Below are 23811 nucleotides of genomic sequence, written 5' to 3'. Positions count from 1 at the left end.
ATTGAAGAGGATTTAGTCACTTCAAGTGGACTATACTCTAAAAGAGAGCGAACGAGAGCGCAATTGTTAACCAAGAATGGAGAGAATATTTTTTTTGACATTCCTAACCAACGGTGCTATTGACAAAAATATTACAAAACGAAATGCGAGGCAAAAAGAAAACGCACACGAATGCATCCTTTGCCAGCACCAAAAGGGAAAATGCAATATCTTATGCTAGTAAATGTACAAGATTGTGTCAAGGACAAGATAACGCGATGTTATTATATCAAGTGAAAGAGCCTCAAGAAGGAAAGAAAAAAGCAACTAAAATGAAGACAAAACAAACAAAGAACAATGGGATTGAACAAGAACCGAAAATGGCCAAAATTAAACTAGAGGTGAAAACCCAGGGCTTAAAGTAAACTTTAAAAGATAGCTGGATAATAGAAATGAAATTGAACCATAGTTACCAGGAACGGGAAACCGAAACGGGAACGCGGAACAAAATGCCATTCCTTGTTACGGGTACTCACGTTTGAAACACGGAACGGGAATTCGGAACGGGAACTTGGAATGGGAACGGGGAATGGAGACCTGAAAACGGCCATTCTCTGTTACTATGAATTGAACAAAGACAGTGATGCCATTAGCATTCAGCTCCAATACAAGAAGTAAATAGGTCAGGATAGAAAGATATTGATACAACAACCTAAATAAGAGTTGAAGGTATCTGAAAAGTCGTATGGTGGTCCAGAAGGTGTCAAACAAATAGATCTAGCCCAACCAAGGGAAGATCCAAAACCTGTATATAGTGCCACAAACTTATCTTTATAGAGGAACAAAATCTAATCAATATCTTAAAGAAATATAGAGATGTATTCGCTTGGTCCTACAAGGATTGTAACACTAGTTTGGTACCACAACCGGACATTATAGTGTCTGTTTTGGATCATTTTGTGAAAAATAGTAGACAAAATTTGTAAGCATTCCTTACAAATACTCAAGGGTGTGATATGGCTGATGGATATACTTTCCCAAAGAAAAACATGAAATGGTTTTGAGTACTACATCTCAATAAAAAAGTTTGATGTTTGACACCCTATCTTCCAAGTATAGGAGAGATGTACCTTCTATATAAAAAATTGTCCTCTAAAATACATGAAACTTAATGCTTGTAAGTATAGGGAGTGAAACACAAAAAGTTTTGATGTTTGACACCTTTCTTCAAGCTTAGGAGTATTTATTTGTATATTAGAAATGTACCTTCTTTAAAAAAAATTGTTCTCTCTAAACTACATTAAATCTTAATGTTTGTAAGTATAGAGAGTGACACATCGTCACAAAAAAAAAGATCATGAAATATAAGCGGTCAGTCAAAAACAGGGGGCTTTTTATTGTCCTTGTAATTATATAAAAGCTTTACTAGATTATTATTGCTGGTTCTTATAAGCTAGACTTGTCCCATGGATATGAATCTCCAAAAAATTATAAATGTGGTTTTTATAAAACAGGCTACAGTTTTTCTCACATTTTAGGACATAATAATTTCCATAGGACATTTTAGTGTCCAAGTACCAAACTTGTGTTATATGGGTGGGTCTGGAGATTTTTTAACATATGATTCCTATGCGAGATGATGTCAAGACTACACTCCAAAGGCCATATATGTATAATGAAACTGTAGAACGAAACCTTTGTAAAGAAGATCAAGGAGGAAAAAGAAGAGCTCAAAGAAGCTAAGTTTATTTGCTGAGCACATTGGCCAAGCTCTATGTGGAGGCAAAGCTGAGCTTATATGCAGAGTGTAAGGGCTTACGAGTGCAGGGTTATCGCGCTTTATATGAGCCTTTTCCATCGATCACATCTTTACATTGTTGTGATTTATTGATCGGGTGAAGGCATGAATGAGGAGACTATTTTGCTCTTTGGCAGATTCTGTCAAAGATTTTAACCGCTGTCCCATGAGAAGCACTCTTCGAGCGCCTTTAGACCCTTAGGGCTCCATTGCAGAGAATCTGGGACATATACGCCCCTCGTGAGTAGGTGAGTGGCTGAGTGGTGTCAAGGTGGCATATCACAAGCCTTCGCTAATACCTTTGATATGAAGCAGGGGTGCCCACTCTCTTCGACACTGTTTGATCTCCATATTGACATGCGGAGAGTATGTCCATTGCATTGGAGTGAGGGCATAGATACTCCAATTTTTATTATGCCGTATTCTGATGATATTTTTTTGCCTTCAAAGCACCTTCAAGTCTTAGAAGGGTTTTAATGCAAAGGGGTTTTACGGTGAATCTTGGAAAAACCAAGGTTATGATCTCCATTCCCTCAAAACATCAGGAGTAGAGCTGCTTTCACATTAGTGGACTGCAAAGTGAGATAATCAACTTCTTTCATTGGCACCATAGGCAGTTCTCAGTGATGAGTGCAGCTAGAGACAGCCTACTGGAAGGTATGCAACCTCTGCACACACCAGGAGTAGTGGACTAGGTCCCCTCTTTTATGATGTCAACATAACATGTTAAATCTTAATTATGATACCGCACCTTTCTCCTCATCATTTTTGGAAAGAGGTGTGTGTGGAGGTGCTTGTATGTTTAGACCTTTGCCACTTTCATCTCTCAAGTGTCCTTTTGTTTTCATCTAAGCATTACCACATTTGACATCAATCTATTGATATAGATAGAAAGCTTCCAATATTTGTTATCATAGGATTCATTTGAATTAAAATTTGTAGAGGGTAAGGATGGCCTTCAAAATTATGGTGAGATTGTGGATATCTTTCATATAACAGTTGGTGAACATGTGTTTTTGGCATGCGCACACCCTCATGATTCAAATGTAATGGATGCATGTTTGCATGTCTATCTGAGTAATCAATATCAGTAACGTCATGCACCATATTTCTTTACTAATCCAGGAAAAGACGGAGAATTTTATGGCTTATATGGTCAATGCCATGAGTTGCGAATAAAAAAGTAAGCTTTACAACTCAATGGAAGCAAGAAAAGCTTTTATTATAGACTTCTATAAATTTTTGGTTGAACTTATATCATGTATCACTTTCCTTTTTCGCAGGTACACCTATAAGGTCTGTCCTTTTAGGAATGCTGTGCAGGTGGAAGGGCATTCAACGACTACTTTGGGGTCTGTCATCTTTATCAGTTGATCTCTTCTTAATTTTAACGTCAAAACCTGGAACCAATCTTTTCTTTTATTTCCTGTTTCATTATTTTCAGAACTGTAGTCTAACAACGATAAGGAAATGGCAGGAATTGGGATGGCTTTAAAGATGACTACAAAAATATGTACTTTGTTAGAGGTGACAGATGCTGGAGTGGCCCAGATCGGAGCTTGAAGGTACTTGCCTGGAACCTTCTGGTTGGAAGTGTCCCCAGACATTTGGGTGTTATTTAGTAGCTTGTTTGAAGGGGACTAGTGGGATTTGATAATAATATAGAATGTCAGGAGTAATGAATGTAACAAAACTGTGATTGTAGGTATGATGGTGTCACTCCGTTGACTTTGTTGTGTGGGCAATGGTGGGTTTATTCGTCTAACTAACTTTTATATTGGATGGGTCAAAGCTTTGAAAAGTAGTCCGAGAAAGGTATTTTCCTCGGTGATGATCTCTCTCTCTCACAGCTTGTGCATATGAGAGAGGTAATGCCAAAGATTACGGCGGCAAAGGAGAAGGGAAAGATGGCCTTTTACAGAGATGGTCGGGTGGTGATTGTAGAGCGGCTATCTACATGATGGTGTGAGACCTATGGGACCCACACTGAAGATGGCTACTTGGAATTGTAATGGATTTCTGAGGTAGGACGTTGGTGCCTTTGAGGATAGTTTCAAAGAGAGGGACATTGTTTTCTTCTCAAAGACTCATCAGGCCCTTGGACGGCTTATGCCACATGTGGTGGGATATAGATGGGAGACAGGCCATAGGACAATCGCGAAATCTGAGTATGGGAGTAGAGGTTCAGGAGGAGTAGCAGTGCTATTTAGGGATTAGTTACAGCCACTACTACATATTGTACGGAGAGATGATCATGCTAGATACATGTGGGTGAGGCTGAGAGCTGACACAGGCCGATTTCTATACATTGCCATATGTTACTTCCCCCCCCCCCCCCCCCCCGTACGTGAAAATATGCTGCACCCAGAGGACAGTCGCCTTTCTCTATGCTAGATGGTGATATGTGGGAGTTTTCTAGGGATGGTGATATCATTCTTGTAGTGGACTTCAATGCTCGAACGGGCATCTCTCAGACAGTCTTCTACAACACTTCAGATGAGATGCTTAGAGAGCTAGATGTGGGTGACTTGGGGCTTCACGGAGATGACGACCACACATGGGTTAGCCATACTTAATGCTTACAGCGATTTCTAGGAGCAGCCGGTTTCACTTGCTTTCCACACAGACACGGGGCCAGTACAGTGGACTATGTTATGGCACAGTCGAGCTTTATTCCTTGTATTCAAGATTTTATAGTGGGAGCCAGACCAGTGGGTGTACCAATGGATGTGCTTGGTCGATGAGAGTGCTGGTAGTGGTCGAATGTGTGTGGACCGAGCTTTGCAGTGATGGCTACGCCTCTAGCTGTCCCATATCTAGTGAAAAGAAATCTGTAATCTGTCTCTGGGACTGTCTCTCTCTAGCTATCCCAAGAAACTTAAGTGTCTCTATACCTGAGTAACTCAAGTAGATATAGCCCACGACATCTCTGATCCTCATAACTCATGACCCTAGAGAAAGGACCGAAACCCTCTTTGAATAAGCAGTGGAAACGACCCCGAATCTCATAGTACACTGTGTAATGACATATGTATTGTAGCTGTGTCTCTGGCTCTAGCTGGCATAAGCGGCATATCCTGTTGTCTGTTGGTATCCCTCTGAATCTACCAGTCTCAATCTCCAGCTGATGTGAGGATGTGCGTATCTGACCAATAGTACACCGCAAACCATGAGACATATGTCAATCCATGTAGCTGGATCGAATCACAAACCCATCTCCTGTGAGATGGAGAAGATGCTCAGTATAGAAAGCCATCTTCGTGCCCAGTGCTCTGCTACTAGACCATTATGATCATATGCCTTGCTGGTCCTCATCCTGTCAATGGCTCTCTTTACCATCTTAGTGGTAAAGAAGGTGCTAAAGAAGGTGCTGGTAGGTGGGCATTGCTCTGTAGGATCTAGAAGGTGTCCTGTCCAGGAATTGTATATAAAGATGTCGCATATTGGCCCCACACATCATGAGAAGTAATCACTGGGGGAGGGGAGTGCTCATGAAAGAATCGCCATGCCTCTCCTGAGTCTCTACTCAAGAACAGTTGATACAAGTCTCGCTCCATCTGGGCCAAATAAGCTCGTTTCTTCCATCGCACAAGGCGATGGGAAGCAATCCGAGATTGTCTGTAAGTGATGAGTCCTAAAAGAAGATCTCTCTGGAGCTGGGCTCTCATCTCTCTGCACTCCTCATCATACCAACTATTCTGGGGCATGCTCCCAGAATGTCACCTCCGACCCGGCTGAGTGTGTGGGTATGCCTCTCATGGTGCACCATGCAGTGTCTCAGTCAGTAAAGTGTACTCCTCCACTCAGAGACCAGGACTAGCTGTGCATAGACTGCTATAGATCTCCTCTGTATAAACCAAGTCAGTCTCTGGTGTAGATGTATAACGGATATGTGACCTGCCCCCTGATGTCTGGGCTGTACTATACTGAAATGAAACGGACAACGCAGATCCAGACGGCCACGATTGAGGAGAGGTGCTACACAGCATCGACAAAGACTACAAACGGAGGATTCGAGCCATACTCTCTCGACATCCAGAGTGTAGATGAGGATGGATTCTAGTAGTAGTAATATTTTTGTTATAGTCTTTTTGTACCCATACATGGTATCAGATTCACAATTTTGTAACAGTTTGGTCTCATAGGTCATTTTGGCCTTTTGAAGACGTTAATATAACATTTCATTTCATCTCTCTCTCTCTCTCTCTCTCTCTCTCTCTCTCTCTCTCTCTCTCTCTCTCTCTCTCTCTCTCTCTCTGTGTGTGTGTGTGTGTGTGTGTGTGTGTGTGTGTGTGTGTGTGTGTGTGTGTGTGTGTGTGTGCACCTAGGACGACCAGAGGAGGTGATGGAGGATAGAGATATTATACTTCTCATTTTCACATCTCTTACCATCACCCATCAATCGTGGTGCACTATCCCTCACTCTTTTTGGCATGTATGTGGATGAGGCTTCAGACTACATAGAGAGGGAGAGTGACAGAGGAGCACAATTGACAGGGAATGGATACCCCTATTGTTGTATGTGGATGATATTGTGCTTATTCCAGATCCACCGGTGGGAATGCAATGCCATCTTGATGCTTCACACACACTTGCACAGGATACTAGTATTTCTGCTAACCTTGGGAAGACCAAGGTGCTGGTATTCAATGCTACAGTTCAATGGGTCAGGGGATCAGCACCTAGTTTTACTTATGGACAGGACCAAATGGACAATACAGTATGTACACTTACCTTGGGGTGATTTTTAGTGGCGAGATTTTCTGCATGACGAGAGCAGCAGAGACTAGACTAACTAGAGCATGCGCAGCTTTGAGAGGTTTGGAGAGGATGTGTAGTTTCAGGAGCCTCACACCAATGGCTTTCTGATACTCTAGTTGCCTCAGCTATGCTAAATAGATTGCACATATGGGGACCCTTAGTGGATCATCATAGTCGTCAGCATGGACGTATAGATGGGTGGCGAGCCATGGAGAGGACACTCATCTCCATGAGGCTAAGGCCTCGGGTTCCTATGCAATCATCCGAGCAGAGCTGGCTGCCCCTCCTCTAGTGGTGGAGGCTCTTATGAGAACAGTGCATTCATACACAACTTATGGGAGCTCCCACGAGGTCTTTATGCTCGGCCGGCTTTGGAGTCCGCACGTCACTTGACAGCACAGGGAGATACATCATATCGGTACGCACAACCTATACAGGAGCTCGGTGAAGATGACTACATATAGAGAGCATTTTCTCCAGCTTAGAGAGGATGGGTTCTTATCTAGGCCTGCCTACATGGATACTCACATGTCCCACAACTTACGATGTGCTATTGGGCAGATACGGACATCATCACACTAGAGATTGAGACTAGCCAATTTAGATGCATCTCGGTTGAGTCCAGGTTGTGCCAATTGTGTCAGAGAGAGCCAAAGATAGAGCTCCACTGTGTACAGGTTACTATGAAATACGTGGCCACTTTCACCGCCTCTTTAGAGAGGGTTTTGGGCCTCTATCGAGAGTTACGAGATTCAAGAGGATTAGAGATGTCTTGGACTCTATCTACTAGAGATTTAGTGACATAGAGTTATGAGATACCCGAGGGTCAGAGATGTCTTGGATTCTATCTACTAGATATTCAATGACATAGAGCAAGGTTATTGAGAGAGAGACTCACAAACCGAGAGACACACCTAGAGACGGATCACAATGTTCTTTCATCCAGAGATAGAGCAGAGATGAGAGCAACCAAAGAGAAGGGATATAGGGCATATCACTAGCAAAGGTTTACTAAGTGATCAAGCAGCAGAGTTGGGGAGATCAAGGAGGCCTGGGATGATGGGATACTCCCATCACGGGAGGAGGTTGCAGTAGAGGATCAAATCTATATTGGCAAGACATGGGAGACGCCTTGTGCAGACTCTCACCATGGAGAACATCAACACAATCATGCACCAATTGATGCGAGCCATCTCCGGGTTGTGATATACACATATCTACCATTTGAAAGCGCGAAGCAGAAGGTACCAATAGGTGAGCGCCAGAGATCGAAGCAAGGAGAGAGAGAGAGAGAGAGAGAGAGAGAGAGAGCTCACGTTTTTGGGGAAAACTCAATAAATGAGTTTTGGGTTTTCCCACTTGTATTATAAGTGACTTAAAAAAAAAGTGTCCAGGTTCAATGTGAACCTGGACAAAGTATAAAAACGTACAAAAAGGGGTTATTTAGGCCTTTTATCCAACAACCTCCCACTTAAAGGCATAAATAACGCCTTTAAGCTAACCAACTCCCACCAGCTGTATGCAATGCTCATGTTGAGCCTTAGCAAGACTCTTGGTGAGAACATCTGTAGGGTTATCCTGTGGATGGATCTTAGTCAAGGTGACTAGACAATCCTCCATTACCTCACGTATGAAGTGGTACCGCACATCTATGTGTTTGGTATGCGCATGAATAGACAGCACTCTGGCTATCACAACCCAACACAGGTGTATGAGCAGGCATGCCAAGTTCTTTTGCAAGTCTACCCAACCAAATGGCCTCCTTTGAAGCCTCTATGGCTGAAATATATTCAGCCTTAGTAGAGTACTCAATGCAACAATTTTCTGCAACCTAGAACACGAAGAGACTGCACCACCAGCAATGGCAAATACATATCCACTGGTAGATTTCTTGGTATCCATGTCACCTACCATGTCTGCATCACAATATCCCTGCAACTTTAAGTCACTTTTTCCATAACAAAACACTTTGATTGTGTACCTTTCAAATATCTCAAAATGCATTTGACAGCTTCCCAATGCGCTTTGCCAGGATTCGACATGTATCGACTAACAACTCCCACTGCATAAGCAATGTCGGGACAAGTGGCAACCATATCATACATAAGAGAACCACAAGGTGATGAATATGGGATTCCCTTCATTGCTTTCAATGCCACCTCATCCTTTAGGCAATTTGCTTTGCTAAGCTTAGTGTGTGGAGGTAAAGGTACTCCAAGAGGCTTAGCATCAACCATATTAAACGTGTCAAGTACTTTTGCAATATACCTCTTGAGATAAAAACAACAATTTCAGCTTTTTATCTCTTTTAATACGCATGCCCAAATATGCTCTGCATCACCTAAATCCTTCATAGCAAATGTTGAATTTAGCTTACGTTTCAGAGCATCAAGACTAGTCTTATGTTTCCCAGCAAGCAGCATGTCATCAACATAGAGAACAAGAATGATGGGACTACCGTCTTCATCCCTTTTCGTATACAAACAATTGGCTGCGTTTAAAGCCTTGAGACAGCATAAAAGTGTCAAACTTCTTATACCACTGCCGTGATGATTGTCTCAAACCATACAGAGCCCTTTTCAGTTAGCATACAAGTTCCTCGCGTGTAGGAACTACAAAACGTTCAGGTTGTTTCATGTATATGTCCTCTTCAATGTCACCACGAAAAAACGTTGTCTTTACACATTTGATTCAATTCAAAATCAAGAACCGCAACGAGAGCAAAAAGGACACGTAAAGTTGTAAGCTTTACAACAGGAGAAAAGATTTCTTGAAAATCAATTTCTTCTTTCTGTGCATATCCTTTTGCAACCAATCTTGTACTTTGGTTTTTCATCCACAATCTTAATCTTGTATACCCATTTGTTAGGAAGAGCCTTTCTCCCTTTAGGCAATGGCACAAGATCCTAAGTATCATTTGCATACAAGGATTTCATTTCCTCTTGCATTGCAAGCTCCCACTTACTGCTTGACTCATATGACTTAGCCTCTTTATAAGTAAGAGGTTCACCCTCATATGCCAACATTACATAATGCAAAGAGGGATTAAATCTTTGTGGTTGCCTTCTCAAACGAGTTGACCTGTGTACCCAATAATCTACATTCTCAAGCAATGGTTCTACATCATAAGGCAACTCATTTTCAGCTCTATCATGCTGCTGAAAATCATTTTCAGTCAATTCAGGTGGTTGTCCATCCTCATTAGGAGCATCAAAATCATGTCCTAGCTCTTCTAGCTCAAGGTTAACCGGCTGATTATCAATTTCAGCTTGCGGTAATGCATCATGAGGCTCTTTTTCAACATCAATGGGTGGCACGCATAGTTGCCACGGAGTTTCGAAACGTTTCGTTTGAAACGAGTTTCAGAAGTTTCAAAACGGTTTCGTCTAAGAAAGAAACGCCAAAATAGAAGTTTCGTACAAACTAAAGAAATGTACGTAAGTTTAAGTGATATAAGCTAAGATCTATGTTTTAAGCATTACCTTACAATTAGACATGAAAAAGAGGGAGAATAGGACTAATAGGACTAACTTTCATCATTAGAAGCAAGACAGAAGCTACATCATGACATTGAGGATTTCATGATTGAAACAAAGAACAAGAGGCTTCAAGGTTTACATATAACATGAGCCTTGACTTTACCTTTGAAACGTCCAAAGTCATACAGTAATGTTTCAGAAACGTTTCGTATGTGTCATGAGTGAAGAAACGCGTTTCTTGGCAACATTGGTGGCACGGAAGGCTGAAATATGACTGTTTTCTTGTCAGCATCAGATTTTGTAGCATTCTTAAGCAATTTTGGCTCATTGAATACTACATCTCGGCTGCGTATTACCTTTCTTAACTGTGGTAACCACACTCTATAGGCCATTTCACCTTCTTCCCCATTACCTAAGAAGACTCCTTTAATGGACTTCATATCAAGCTTTGTTCTCAAGTCATTGCGTACATTAACAAAAGCTTTGTAACCAAATACTCTCAAATGATCATAAGAGGCAGTTTGCCAGATCAAACCTCCTCTAGAATGTCATTTTTTAGAGTACTATTAGGAGAGCGATTGCAAATATGAACTGCAGTTTTCAATGCCTCCCTCCAAAACTCTTGGGAAAGATTTGCGGTGGACAACGTGCAACGCACCCTCTCGCATAAGTACGATTATACCTCTCAGCCACACCATTAGAAGACGGATTATAAGGGGCTGTCAACTCTCTTTTAACCCTATTTTCATCACAAAAACGCTGAAATTCAGAAGATACATACTCTCCTCCATTATCAGATTTGAGACATTTAATCTTAGCACTCTTTTGAGTAGTGACAAAAGCATGAAACTTTTTAAAAGCATTAAAAGTCTCACTCTTACTTTTCAACAAATGCACCCATCCTTTCCTAGTACAGTCATCGATGAATGTAACAAAATACAATGCACCACCAAAAGACTTAGCAGGCATAGTGCATACATCGGAGTGAATAAGATCAAGAGGATTTGCTTTGCGAGAGACACCAGAGTAATAAGAAGATTTCTTTTGCTTTCCATAAAGACAATTGTTACAAAAATCCAAGTTTTTGCCTTTTACATCAACCCTCCTCAAAGAGGAAAGCACATCAATACCCTTTTGGCTCATATGGCCAAATCTCTTATGCTACAATTCCGTGTGTGAAGCAACTTCAGCAACAGCAAGAAACTTGCCAAGCAAAGCTTTGCATCAAAGATAGTACAAAGTACCTCTTTTAGACCCTTTTGCAACAAGCATAGAGCCCTTGAGCAACTTCCATGAACCCCCAACAAAGATGGTAGTATAACCCTGTGCATCTAATTGCCCAACAGATAGTAAACTTTTCTTAATGCCTGGTACAAACCTGACATCATTCAACACAAGCTCTTGACCATTCTTAAGAGCCAAACACATAGTACCCATTCCCTCAATATTGCAAGCAAAATTATCACCAAGGTACACCTTGCCATAATTGCTTGCAGCATACGTAGCAAAACACTCCAAAGATGGAGTCACATGGAATGAAGCACCAGAATCCACTATCCACGACTAGGATAGGCCATCATTAGCACTAAGCAATACATGAATGACATCTTTCTTCGAGATAAGCATGTCTTCTGCATTAGCTATCACCAAATCTAAGGGGTACGAAGCTGCAACCAAGATTTCCTCAACATCTGACAACTCCTCAATGACCACACCAGAAGATACATTTGCATTCTTAGCATCCATGGAGGAATCACCTGCTGATTTTTCCCATTTCTAATCATCTTTCTTCTTCTTATCTTGCCTTTCCTTTTTCCTTTCCTGCTCTTTTTTGAAATACCTGCAATCGGGTTTCTTGTGACCCTTTCTGCCACATTGATAACAAGTGACATCCTTATCCTTTGTCTTGCTCTTACTTCTATTTTGAGTCCTATTGCCTGCATCACGCTTTTGATTTCTACCTCTTACATTGTAGGCAGAGTTGCCACCTTCCCCACTAGACTTGCATCTAATCTCTTCATTGAGAATAGATCCTCTCACACTCGTCATACGTGAGGGTGGGACTGTTGCTCAAGGAGACGACCAATGTTTCCCAAGTATGTGGCAATGTCATAAGCAAGAAAACAGCTTTCAACTTATCATCAAATTGCTGAAGCCCACTGTGCTGCAACTGACTCAACACACCTGTAAAAGCACTCAAATGTTCAGAAGCTGACTTCGAGTCATCAAGCTGCATATTCACCAACTTTCGCATCAAATGCACCTGGTTCACAGGCGTGGTGTTCTTATAAATGGACTTTAGCTTTTGCCATATTGCATAAGCAGAGTCCAAACGCTTGATGTCCGTCAAAATGTCATCATTGATAGCCATTTTGATGTAGGCCATAGCCTTCTTATTCAACCTGGCCCACTCTTCGTCAGACAAACCTTATGGCTTATTCTCTTCCAATGCATCTTAACAATCCTTTAAGAAAAGGATATCTTGCATGCGTTCTTGCCAGAGGTCGAAGCCTTGATCATCGAACCGTTTGATTCTCATCAAGCTTTTAGTGTCAGGTGCGGAAGAGGTAGCAGCCAATCTTAGTTCAACCACAAGTGTGTATACAAGGTGATGCAATAGGATGAAAATTTCAGCAAATAGGAGCAACCACAAGACTTTGCATACAAAGAGCCACAGTTTCTTTACATAAAACAGTCCAAATTTGAAATTTCAGCTGAAATGTGCAATTTCAAGCACCTGTACTCAGCTTTTTACTCAATTTGTCGCGACCAACATCAATACATGTGATCCCACAACTTTGGTACACCTGCATGTTGTTGTTTTGACTTGTTATAACTTGGAACTCACCTGTTTTGACCTAAAAACAGCCTGTTTTGGCTGTTTTGGTGACCTTTTCGACCCCCGGAAGCAAGGGGCTTCGCGATGGAAGCGAAATTAATTGTGGGAGAGTAATCTTTACTTGCTGTCCATCAGACTGCGCAGGGCTGTTTTGAAACCCTAGGACACTGATACCAGTTCAAAGCGCAAAGCAGAAGGTACCGATAGGTGCGCGCCGTGATGTAGTGCAGGATTGGGGCAAGAAGTTGGAGGCACAAAGCAACAGGGAGCTAGCGCTAGAGATTGAAGCAGGGAGAGAGAGAGAGCTCACGTTTTTGGGGAAAACTCAATAAGTGAGTTTTGGGTTTTCCCACTTTTATTATAAGTGACTTTAAAAAAATGTGTACAGGTTCACATTGAACCTGAACAAAGTATAAAAATGTACAAAAAGGGATTATTTAGGCCTTTAACCAACACCATTTTGTATCTGTTCTCTGAGATACACACCCACTTTTTGTATATGTACTCCTCAACTCTTAATACCCACCTTTTACAGCTCTAGTAGTGTTTCTGTTTAGTTAGTTGCTTTCTTTTTGTCCAGACCTTCTATTAGATTCACCACAATGTAACTCTTTGGTCTCATATGTCATTTTGGGCTTTAAAAAACGTTAATATAACACTTCATTTCATCTCTCTCTCTCTCTCTCTCTCTCTCTCTCTCTCTCTCTCTCTCTCTCTCTCTCTCTCTCATATTTGAAAGCACACCCCCATCATACACACGATTCACATGCACTCCCTACACCACCATATACTTTTTACAGGATTTGTTTGATATCTATACTCAGCACGTCTATCTCACTCTTCCCAAGTTTGTTTGGTCTCTACATTGACATTTTATTAGAGTATATCCTTCGCGCAAAAGGTGCTGATGTGGATCTAGCAGATACACCAGATTTAGAATCCAGGAGTTCCCTTATTATGTTTTTCCCAAACAATCATGTCACATCTCAAATGGTTGTAAGTTTTGGTCTCATAGGTCTTTGCATATGTTAATACAACCATTCATTGCATTTCATTGCATTTCTCTCTCTCTCTCTCTCTCTCTCTCTCTCTCTCTCTCTCTCTCTCTCTCTCTCTCTCTCTCTCTCTCTCTCTCTCTCTCTCTCTCTATACACACACACACACACATATATATATATATATATTACAAAAGAAGTGAGGCTTAGTACCCTTTTGTATTACGTAATCAAAATTACAGGCCTCAAGGCATTACATCATCCAGTAGGCATACAAGGATAATGGATCTAATAGTGAAAAAATCCATGAGATATTCAATGATTACAAACCATAGCGGAAAAACTGCGAGTGATGCAAAGTTACAACAGATGGGTGATACAACAAAAGCTAGGAGCAGGGGAGTGAGGGAAGAAAGTAGCAGCAAGCTGAAGTAGAAATAGGCCACCCTGACGTCGAGAGGAGGCCGAAAACTCCACCAAAGAATCTTGGATAGCCAACCGCCGAACACACCCACTAGCCCGCATCCACCAAACCAATTCCAAACCTAAATCACCCATCAAATAGGAGGGGGGAAAAAAAGAAAAGAAAAGTAGTAAACAGGCAGAATAGACAAACATAGGCTTTACCAGCTGATTGGCCCACCCCTCTAGGGATAGTAGCTCCGAGATGGATGGGGACCTTCACGTGATTGGAGGTCCTTATCGCAGGTAGTGCTTGCTCAGAGTCCGTACCCCCCATGTTCTCTGAGATCCAAGGAGAGGGTTGCTTACACAGAGTCGCAGCAAAGGTTCCACAGGCTGTAGAGTGTTGTTTCCAGAGGATACGAGTAGTAGGCATCTGTGGGAGGACTTGTGTCATAGATCCTGACCCAGCAGACCTTGAGATAGGCCAATGGAGGCTTTGGGCTTGGGAGAGCTGCCCTCTGGCATGAGTGCAGTGGGACCTTGGAGAGTGGTTTTGGAGAGACTCCTCTTCAGCCGACCACCTAGGGATCCCCTTCTTTCAGTACACTATTCGACTGAGGCGCCACATACTGGCAACACGAAGAGAGGCACGTCTTGCTGCATAACTTCATTTTTGGCAGGAGGAGGGTCTCACAGTGAGTTCTTGGCAGGTTTTTGAGAGCGGTTGTGGGACTCTAAACAGCCGAGACGAGTCACTTTGTTCCAGTGGCTAGTTGCACACAGAGCTACAGCAGTGGGGAGCTGGCTAGTACATAGTGGTTTTTCGACAGCCTACCATCCTATGGAGAGTCAGCGTCATTGTCTGTGGGACTGCCCCATGGCACAGGAGGTTTGGCTTCGCGTGCTTCGATTGATGCCAGCTCTTTCTACAGCGCGACAGCTCACTTGGGGTGTTGCAGCCTGGTCCACCCTCACGGGCCCTGCTCTCCATTTTGAGCTAGCCTCCACCAGCAGGATGATAGTGATCCAAGGGGGTCGCCCTACACTTTAGCCTGCCCACAGAGCGTACCCCCCAGGAGTGGTGCAGTGAGAGAGATGTGTTGGGAGCTCGTTTGTGGCTTGACACTCTAGTCATTTGGTGGTCCCGTTGCTTTCGCATCTTCGAGGCTCGCCCTGCCCCACCAGCGGAGACTATTCGTGACTTTTGGTTGGAGCTGATTCATACTCTCAGGGGTCAATTCGAGAGACTTCAGAGCAGCTCCGACCACGTGCGGGAGCGCACAGAGACTTTCGTGCGATTCTGGTGCCCAGGCCTTTCTTCACGATGGTCCAGGGTGCGCCCAGATGGCACTACCGGTCACTTGTGTGGCTCTTTCCTCCTCCCATTTTGTGATTTAGCCTCAATTGTACATATTTGTTTACTCACTGGGAGAGTTTCTCTAAGATTTTGATGTAGCCCTCTCTAGTAGAGGTGGTTTGTAGCCCTATGGGCAGTTTTATGAATCAATGGAAGGATCTTTTTCTCAAAAACAAAAAGAATAGCAAACAAAACGTAAGGAAAGAAACCGTTGCAAGTAGCACAGGTAACATAAGAGGGGAACAGACATCTAGTGAAGGCGACCAAGTAGAGCACCTGCGGTTTTGTAAACCTTAAGCGGCCACCGCAATCGGAAGTATTGTGGTTGCTTAAGGTGGGGAGTTGTTCGTCACAGTGGAAAATCAATCAATTGCGTCTAGGGCCCACCACGTGGAGGTCGCTCCCCTTGGGACCCCCCCCCCCCCCTCTCTCTCTCTCTCTCTCTCTCTCTCTCTCTCTCTCTCTCTCTCAGTATTGATTACTACTAGGAGAAAGCAATAGCTCTACAAGTGACATAAGAGGGGAACAGACATCTAGTGAAGGCAGCCAAGTGGAGCACCTACGGTTCTGTAAACCTTAAGCAACCCCTGTAGTTAGAAGTACTATGGTTGCTTAAGGGGGGGAGTCGTTCTTTAGAGTGGAAAATCAATCCATTGCATCTGGGACCCACCATGCGGAGGTCACTCCCCTTGGGAACACACCCCCACCCCTTTCTCTCTCGTGCCATGTGTGAGGGGTTACCTAAGACTTGGAGGTTGTCTACTATTGTGCCTATCTTCAAGGCAAGTGATCCTACAGATCCTGGGAATTACCGCACTATTATGGTTAGGCACACATTGACGCGGTTGTATGCATCCATTCTTGAGCAGCAATTGAATAATTGGGTAGAGGGTGAGGGTGTACGGGCAAAGGACCAGGCCGGTTTTAGGAGGGGTTTCTCCACTCTTGATCATATTCTGACACTCAGAGCCATCATTGAAGAGGGCAGGTCACATGGGAGATGGATTTATTATAGCTTTGTGGATTTCCGCAAAGCATGTGACATGGTACGGAGTGCTCGATCGATGCGCAGACTGCAGGAGATGGGGGTGCCCATAGTGTTGATTTGGGGGATTATGGCTCTATACAGATCAGTGATGGGACATGTACGCACCTCGGAGGGGATATCTGATTTAGTTCACTCCACCATTAGGGTGCAACAGGGTTGCCCATTGTCTCCTACTCTATTTGCTATGTATGTTGATGAGGTGTTTGATTACATTGACAGAGAGGGTGATAGAGTGCCCAGCTGGCAGGGACGTGGATCCCATTGTTGTTATATGCTGATAATATTGTGTTGATCTCTGTCTCGCCAGAGGGTATGCAGCGACAGTTGGATGCATTACACAGTTTTGCAGAGGATAGTGGATTGCATGTAAACCTTGGTAAAACCAAGGTTATGGTGTTTAACACCACACCACAGTCGATCAAGAGATCAGCACCGACTTTCACATATGGTCAGGAGATTGTAGAGTATAGAGATAGTCCCAGAGACAGATTACAGATCTCTTTTCGCTAGATATGAGACAGCTAGAGGAGCAGCCATCATCGCAGAGCTCGGCCCACACTCATTCGACCACTACCGGCACTCTCATCGACCAAGAACTGGAGCTACGGAGATCCAAACGGCCACGATTGAGGAGAAGGGCTACACATCATCGACGGAGACTATAGCAGAGGATTCGAGCCATACTCTCTCGACATCCAGAGTGCAGATGAGGATGGATTCTAGTAGTAGTAGTAGTATTTTTCTTCTAGTTCTTTTGTACCCAGACATGGTATCAGATTCATTATTTTGTAACAGATTGGTCTCATAGGTCATTTTGGCCTTTTGAAAACGTTAATATAACATTTCATTTCATCTCTCTCTCTCTCTCTCTCTCTCTCTCTCTCTCTCTCTCTCTCTCTCTCTCTCTCTCTCTCTCGGATGCAGTTCAAAAGTGCAAAGAAAACATGACCGAAACAATCAACAAGATCAACCGCAACTTATTAGGCACAATAAAAATGCTCGACGAACGCGTGTTGGCCCAAGAAAGCAAGATAGCTACACTGGGAGATTGTGTGACGGCCCAAGACGAAGAGATTGCGTCACTCAAGAGGGAGCTTGCAGAGGCACGATCACGAAATACACTTGAAGAGGGAGAATTGCAACCTTCAGTAATAGAAGAGCTTAACACGATCAAAGAGCAAGTGCGAGCAATCAAAGAGGGGGAAGAGCAGCACAAAGAAATGACGACCTCTTGGGTGGACGTTATCACAAAGACTCAACAGAAGGCAGATGAGGCCGAGAAGTGAATCGAAGTTGCCAAGTAAGGGAAAAGCAAGGAAACAACTACGTCCACACTCACCATTATTAACGTGACACTTGAAGAGGAGCAAAGAAGGCGTGTGCGCTCTCTATATGTGAGGATCTGCGGTCTTAAAGACAAAGATAATGCGGACGAAGAGGTAAAAGAACTCATGGCTTTGATGGGGGTTCATGAGCCGATGCACTCAAGAGCTTGGAGAGTGGGCAACAAGAAAAATGGGAACAAGGGGGAAACCTCGAAAGAAAGGGCACTCATCCTTTGTTTTCGCTCCATGGAAGCGAAGGACTTTTTGAAGAAGAGACCTACTCTTAAGAAAACGGGCATCTTCCTCGGGGATGACCTTACCCTCTCACAGATAGCTCATATGCAGGAGGTAATGCCAAAGATTAGAGCAGCAAGGGAAAAAGGTAAGATTGCTTTTTACCGAGATGGTGATATTGGAGCCACGCTTCACATGACGGTGTGAGACCTATGGGACCACACTCAAAGTTGCTACCTGGAATTGTAATGGATTTATGCGTCTAGATGTGGGTGCTTTTGAGGAAAGTTTTAGTGGGAGAGATATCATCTTCTACTCTGAGACACATCAGGCCCCTGGGTAGTCTATGCCTCACATTAGTAGATACGGATGGGAGACCGCATGTAGACAGGAGACACGATCAGAGCACAGAGGATGGGGCTCAGGTGGAGTGGAAGTGTTATTCAGGGAGGAGTTGCAGCCATTGATACATATAGCCCGCAGGGATGAGCAAGCTAGGTATATGTGGGTGAGATTGAGAGCAGAGACAGGCAGATATCTTTACATTGCCATTTGCTACTTTCCCCCGAGTACGTCAGTGTATGCACCACCCAGAGGACAGTCCCCCTTTTCTATTTTGGATGATGACATTTGGGAGTGCTCTAGAGATGGTGACATCATCATTCTAGGGGATTTCAATGCTAGGACTTCATCAAACAGTTTTTTATGATACTTCAGAGGAGATGCTGAGAGAGCTGGATGTTACAGAGACGGGCCTATCCAGACTATCACAGGATGGGGAGCATACCGAGTATGGACAACACTTGATAGACATGGGGACTACACATGGATTGGTCATCTTGAATGGCTTATAGAGATTTCCCGATGCGGGGGATTTTACATGCTTTGCACACAGACATGGAGCTAGCACAATGGATTATGTCATGGCACAGCCGAGTCTCATCCCTAGTATCCAGGACCTCACGGTTGGACCGAGACCTGTTGGTGTGGCAGTGGACCATGCACTTGTGTCGTTGACCCTCTCTTTCAAGTTTAGTGTAGCACATAGGTCACAGGCAGCAGCTCCTACTCGCTACACCTTCACGCAGGAGACGGACTCTGTATACATAGATGGGATCTACAGACGCTTGTGTACAGAAGAGCCAGGGCGACCTTTGGAGGAGCTTGTTACTATACTAACACAGATGTTACATGATGCAGCAGCAGAGGCATACCCACACACGCAGCCTGAGCAAAGACGCCATTCTGGGAGGATGCCCCAGAACAGCTGGTATGATGAGGAATGCCGCGAGACCAAAGCTAGACTTCATAGGGAGGTGCTTTTGGGGGCCATCACTCAAAGACAGTCACAGATTGACTTCCAACGCCTAGTGTGGCAGAAGAAGAGCGCATTTTTGGCTCGCCTAGAGCAAGATCTATACCATCTATTCTTGAGTCAGGACTCACGTGAGGCATGGCGGCTCTTTCATGAGCACCCCCCCCCCTCTTGCCTTACCTCTACAAAGGCCTGGGGCCAGTACACGTCATCTCTGTACACAGTTCCTGGACAGCCACCCCTTCCCGACCCCCTCGATCCATGCCCCCACACATGTGCTTTTTTCACCGCTGAGATGGTGAGGAAGGCCATTGATAGGACTAGGAGAGCATATGATCATGATGGCTTAGTGGCTGAGCACTTCATGCATGCCAGAGATCTACTAGCAGAGCTCCTAGCAATTATGTTTAACCGTGCCATGTGTGAGGGCTTGCCTGATACTTGGAGCCTATCTACTATTGTACCTATCTTCAAGTCAGGAGACCCTAGGAGCCTAGGAATTATCGCACTATCATGATTGGACACACATTGGCGCGGTTGTACGCATCCATTCTTGAGCAGCAGCTGAATACATGGGCAGAGAGGCAGGGGATATGCGCAGCCGGGTAGGCAGGATTCAGGAGAGGTTTTTCTACTCTTGACCATATCTTGACACTCAGAGCCATCATTGAGGAGGGCAGATAACATGGGAGACGGATCTATTGCAGCTTTGTGGACTTCTGCAAAGCATTTGACACAATACCCAGAGCTAGATTGATGCGCAGATTACAGGAGATTGGGGTACCCACAAAGCTCATTTGGGGGGTCATGGCACTACAGGTCAGTAGTGGGGCATGTACGCACCTCAGAGGGCCTATCTACAGCGGTTCTTTCCACTATTGGGGTGAAGCAAGGTTGCCCGCTCTCTCCTACTCTGTTTGGTATGTATGTGGATGAGGTTTCTGACTACATTGAGAGAGATGGTGATAGAGGTGCACAACTGGCAGGAACATGGATTCCACTATTGTCATATGCTGATGATATTGTGTTGATCTCCGACTCTCCGGAGGGGATGCAACGTCACTTGGATGCTTTGCATAGGTTTGCCCATGAAAGTGGTTTGTCTGTCAACCTTGGTAAAACCAAGGTCATGGTATTTAATACCACCCCACAGTGGATCAGGAGGTAAGCGCCCGCATTCACATACGGCCAGGAGACAGTGGAGTATACAGATGCTTACACCTACCTTGGAGTGGTTTTTAGTGGACTAGCATTTTCATTGAGAAGAGCAGCAGACACTAGATTGACCAGAGCCCATGCAGCATTGGGTAGATTGGAGAGGATGTGTTCACATGTTGAGTTTCAGGAGCCTCGGACGAAGCTCTGGCTCATCGACACTCTGGTGGCTTTTGCATTGCTCTATGGAGCTGAGATTTGGGGACCTTCATTGGACCATCATGGGAGGACAGGTTGCACTGATGGATGGGGGGACATGGAGAAGCCACGAGTCTCTACGATCTCACGGCTCATTAGAGCCAAGGCCTCAGTACCACGTGCCATTATCCGAGCAGAGCTAGCTGCCCCCCCACTAGTGGTTGAGGCGCTCACCAGGTCGGTCTCTTTCATACACCGCATGTGGGAACTTCCCAGATACAGATATGCCCGCCTTGCAGGGAGATACAGCATGCTGGTATGGGGAGATGACATCATGGTTTCAGGCTCATGGGTTCAGCATAGACAGACTGCCCCCCTTCCAGTACTCACTGGATGCACCCTCTCTAACTCTCACACAGTCTGAGATCACTAGGCTCATCCGCCAGGACCTTACTTAGCTAGACACTAGGAGGACATGGATACAGCCAGCACAGGAGCTGAGCACGAAGATGGCTTTCTACAGAGAGCATCTTCTCCAGCTCACGGAGGATGGTTTTGTGATGAGACCCAGATACATGGACACCCACTTGTCTCATGGGATACAATGTGCTATTGGCCAAATACGTACATCTTCACACCAGCTACGGATCGAGACTAGGAGATACAGCAGAGTATCAGCAGAGGCCAGGACATACCTCCTGTGTGACTTGGAGCCTGAGACAGAGTTGCACTACACATGCCACTGCCCCATCTACTACGAGATACGCGGCCGCTTCCACTGCTTGTTCAGAGAGGGCTTCGGACCACTCTCCAAAGTCATAGATGCTTGGGTCTGTTCTTGCTCGAGCTGCGCAGACACAAAGAGAGCCTGATGAGGGGAGAGGCCAGCCAGTCTCAGAGACGGATCACAGACTTCTTTAGAGCAGACACTGGACACCCGGAGGAGCTACTACCACAGGAGGGCTCGCCGCCTCACACCAGAGGCACACTGATCGACCGAGCGACCCAGCTTGGGAGATCGAGACGCCCACGACTGCAGAGGACTACACAGCATTGACGGAGGCTGCCTCAGAGGATTCGGATCACTCTGGCCCGACATGCACGACGCCCGGTCAGGCTATTGACCATGGAGGAGATTGATCAGATCCGCCAGTGACCAATGCTAAATCTTTTGTGATCTGTGATTTAGCTATCCCACCTAGTTAATTAGATCACACCTAGCTGTTTCGGATTCCATAGCATTTTATTCTGTCATTTTATTTTGTCATTTTTGTTACTCTGACTGTATATCAGATCCACCATATTGTATCTCTCTGGTCTCATAGGTCATTCTGGCCTTTTGAAGACGTTAATATAACATTTCATTTAATTTCATATCTCTCTCTCTCTCTCTCTCTCTCTCTCTCTCTCTCTCTCTCTCTCTCTCTATATATATATATATATATATTACTACAAGGCGAAGGCAATAGCTCTACACATTTCTAGATTTGTTTCTTTTGTCGACTTATATTCACATCCATCTATTTTAACATCACTAGACGTCTCTTTACTAGTTATAGATTGCAGTCTCTTACATTCGCTACTTCTGCGAGATACGTTGAGGCATCTTTGAGGGCATCGTTGACTTTGTGCATCAAGTTTGCCATAATTGTTTTATTAGGAGGGATTGGCGCTGGTGGTAGATGTGGATTAACTCAAGCGTGGGTAGAATACTGGAGAGTGTGAGAGGGTCCCAAAAATGATCAACTCTGTCAAAAACAGAATGGTTAACCACTCTTTGGTAAGAATAGGTGAGGGTTTGCCATATACATATTGACATGCACATCGATCTGTGGGTTTTAGGGAACATTTGCAAGCAGTTGTTAAATCTGGCATCCCAGGCTGCTTGACAGTAATGTCCCCTTTTATGAGGTGGGGTGATACATCAGGGAAGGAGAGTTAATTATTCTCTTAATTTAAACTGAAGCTTGTCTTATACCATGGTGCTATCCCGAGTAAAAGATGTTAAATGATGCAGGTAAAACTGCGGTGCGGTGCCAAGGTAGAGTTGAGGGATGTTGATGAGCCAAGTCGTTGCGAGTAAGCTTAAAGCTTTATTATGACGTGCGTTTCTGTAAATGAGAGTTCATACTCAGAAAGAGTTTTTGCTTATAGATATGTGGCCGAGCTTTCGACGCCTGCGGTTTGCCTGGAAGAGAGGCTAAAAGTAAGGTTCTTCTATCTCTAGTTTTTTCTTGTCGTAACTGACTGAAGTTGTCTATTCTAAAAGAATGTGATGCAGGGATTGGAACAGCGGTTGCGCAATCAAGGAGAGGGCCCCCATGATGAATTGTAATCTAGTACCCACATTTTTCAATTGATGCCTTGTTGGGTCATCACCCTTTTCAGGCCAGTACATCATTAAACACAGTATAGGTACGAAAAATGAGGCACTCCAAAATTTTGTGAAGAGTTCCTCTTTTAAGTTCAACTGAGCACATTGAGCGGAACTCGGTTGAGGAGCAAGCATTGACCAACATGCACACTTTGCTAAGCAAAGAAAAAAGCTTATTTTTTGTAGAATTAACCATCTGTGCCATTTTGGGATCATCATCGTTGTAACAACTAAAACTATTTGAAACATGGTGCAATGTGTCAGAGTACATACAAAAAAGTGCAGGTTGAACCCAACTTCATCGAGTCTCGCTATTGATTGTCTGCTTTATGTGAACACTTGTGTCCTACCGATTGTCTTTTTGGATCTTGAACAGCCGGGATTTCTTCGAGGTATACGAGTATATTCATGCGGTCAGACAGCCTCAAGTCCTTGTTGCTTCAATATGGTACTTGCCTCTAGATGAGTGGCTTAATTCGAGATGTTATAGCCTTGATGTATATTTTCAGTACTTTGTTCTAGAGGGTGACAACAATATAAGATTAGAAG

At 44.1% G+C, this 23811-nt stretch overlaps 1 protein-coding gene across 1 annotated transcript in view; it reads left to right on the top strand.

The window, feature by feature from the left end:
• Positions 1 to 23558, top strand: part of PSL4 (calmodulin-binding protein) — a 132506-nt gene extending 108948 nt beyond the window's left edge. Inside the window, exons 9-14 of the mRNA XM_086483040.1 lie at positions 2903 to 2960; positions 3061 to 3129; positions 3255 to 3342; positions 22906 to 22967; positions 23043 to 23094; positions 23170 to 23558. Of these exons, the coding sequence (XP_086339166.1) occupies positions 2903 to 2960; positions 3061 to 3129; positions 3255 to 3342; positions 22906 to 22967; positions 23043 to 23094; positions 23170 to 23223 (383 nt within the window). The 3' untranslated portion in view covers positions 23224 to 23558. The remainder of the gene's footprint in view (positions 1 to 2902; positions 2961 to 3060; positions 3130 to 3254; positions 3343 to 22905; positions 22968 to 23042; positions 23095 to 23169) is intronic.
• Positions 23559 to 23811: the final 253 nt, after the last annotated feature.

This window comes from Adiantum capillus-veneris, chromosome 15 (assembly GCF_014529385.1).
Source record: "Adiantum capillus-veneris isolate H3 chromosome 15, ASM1452938v2, whole genome shotgun sequence".
NCBI lineage: Eukaryota > Viridiplantae > Streptophyta > Polypodiopsida > Polypodiales > Pteridaceae > Adiantum > Adiantum capillus-veneris.
This window is presented reverse-complemented; position numbering and strand designations above follow the sequence as displayed.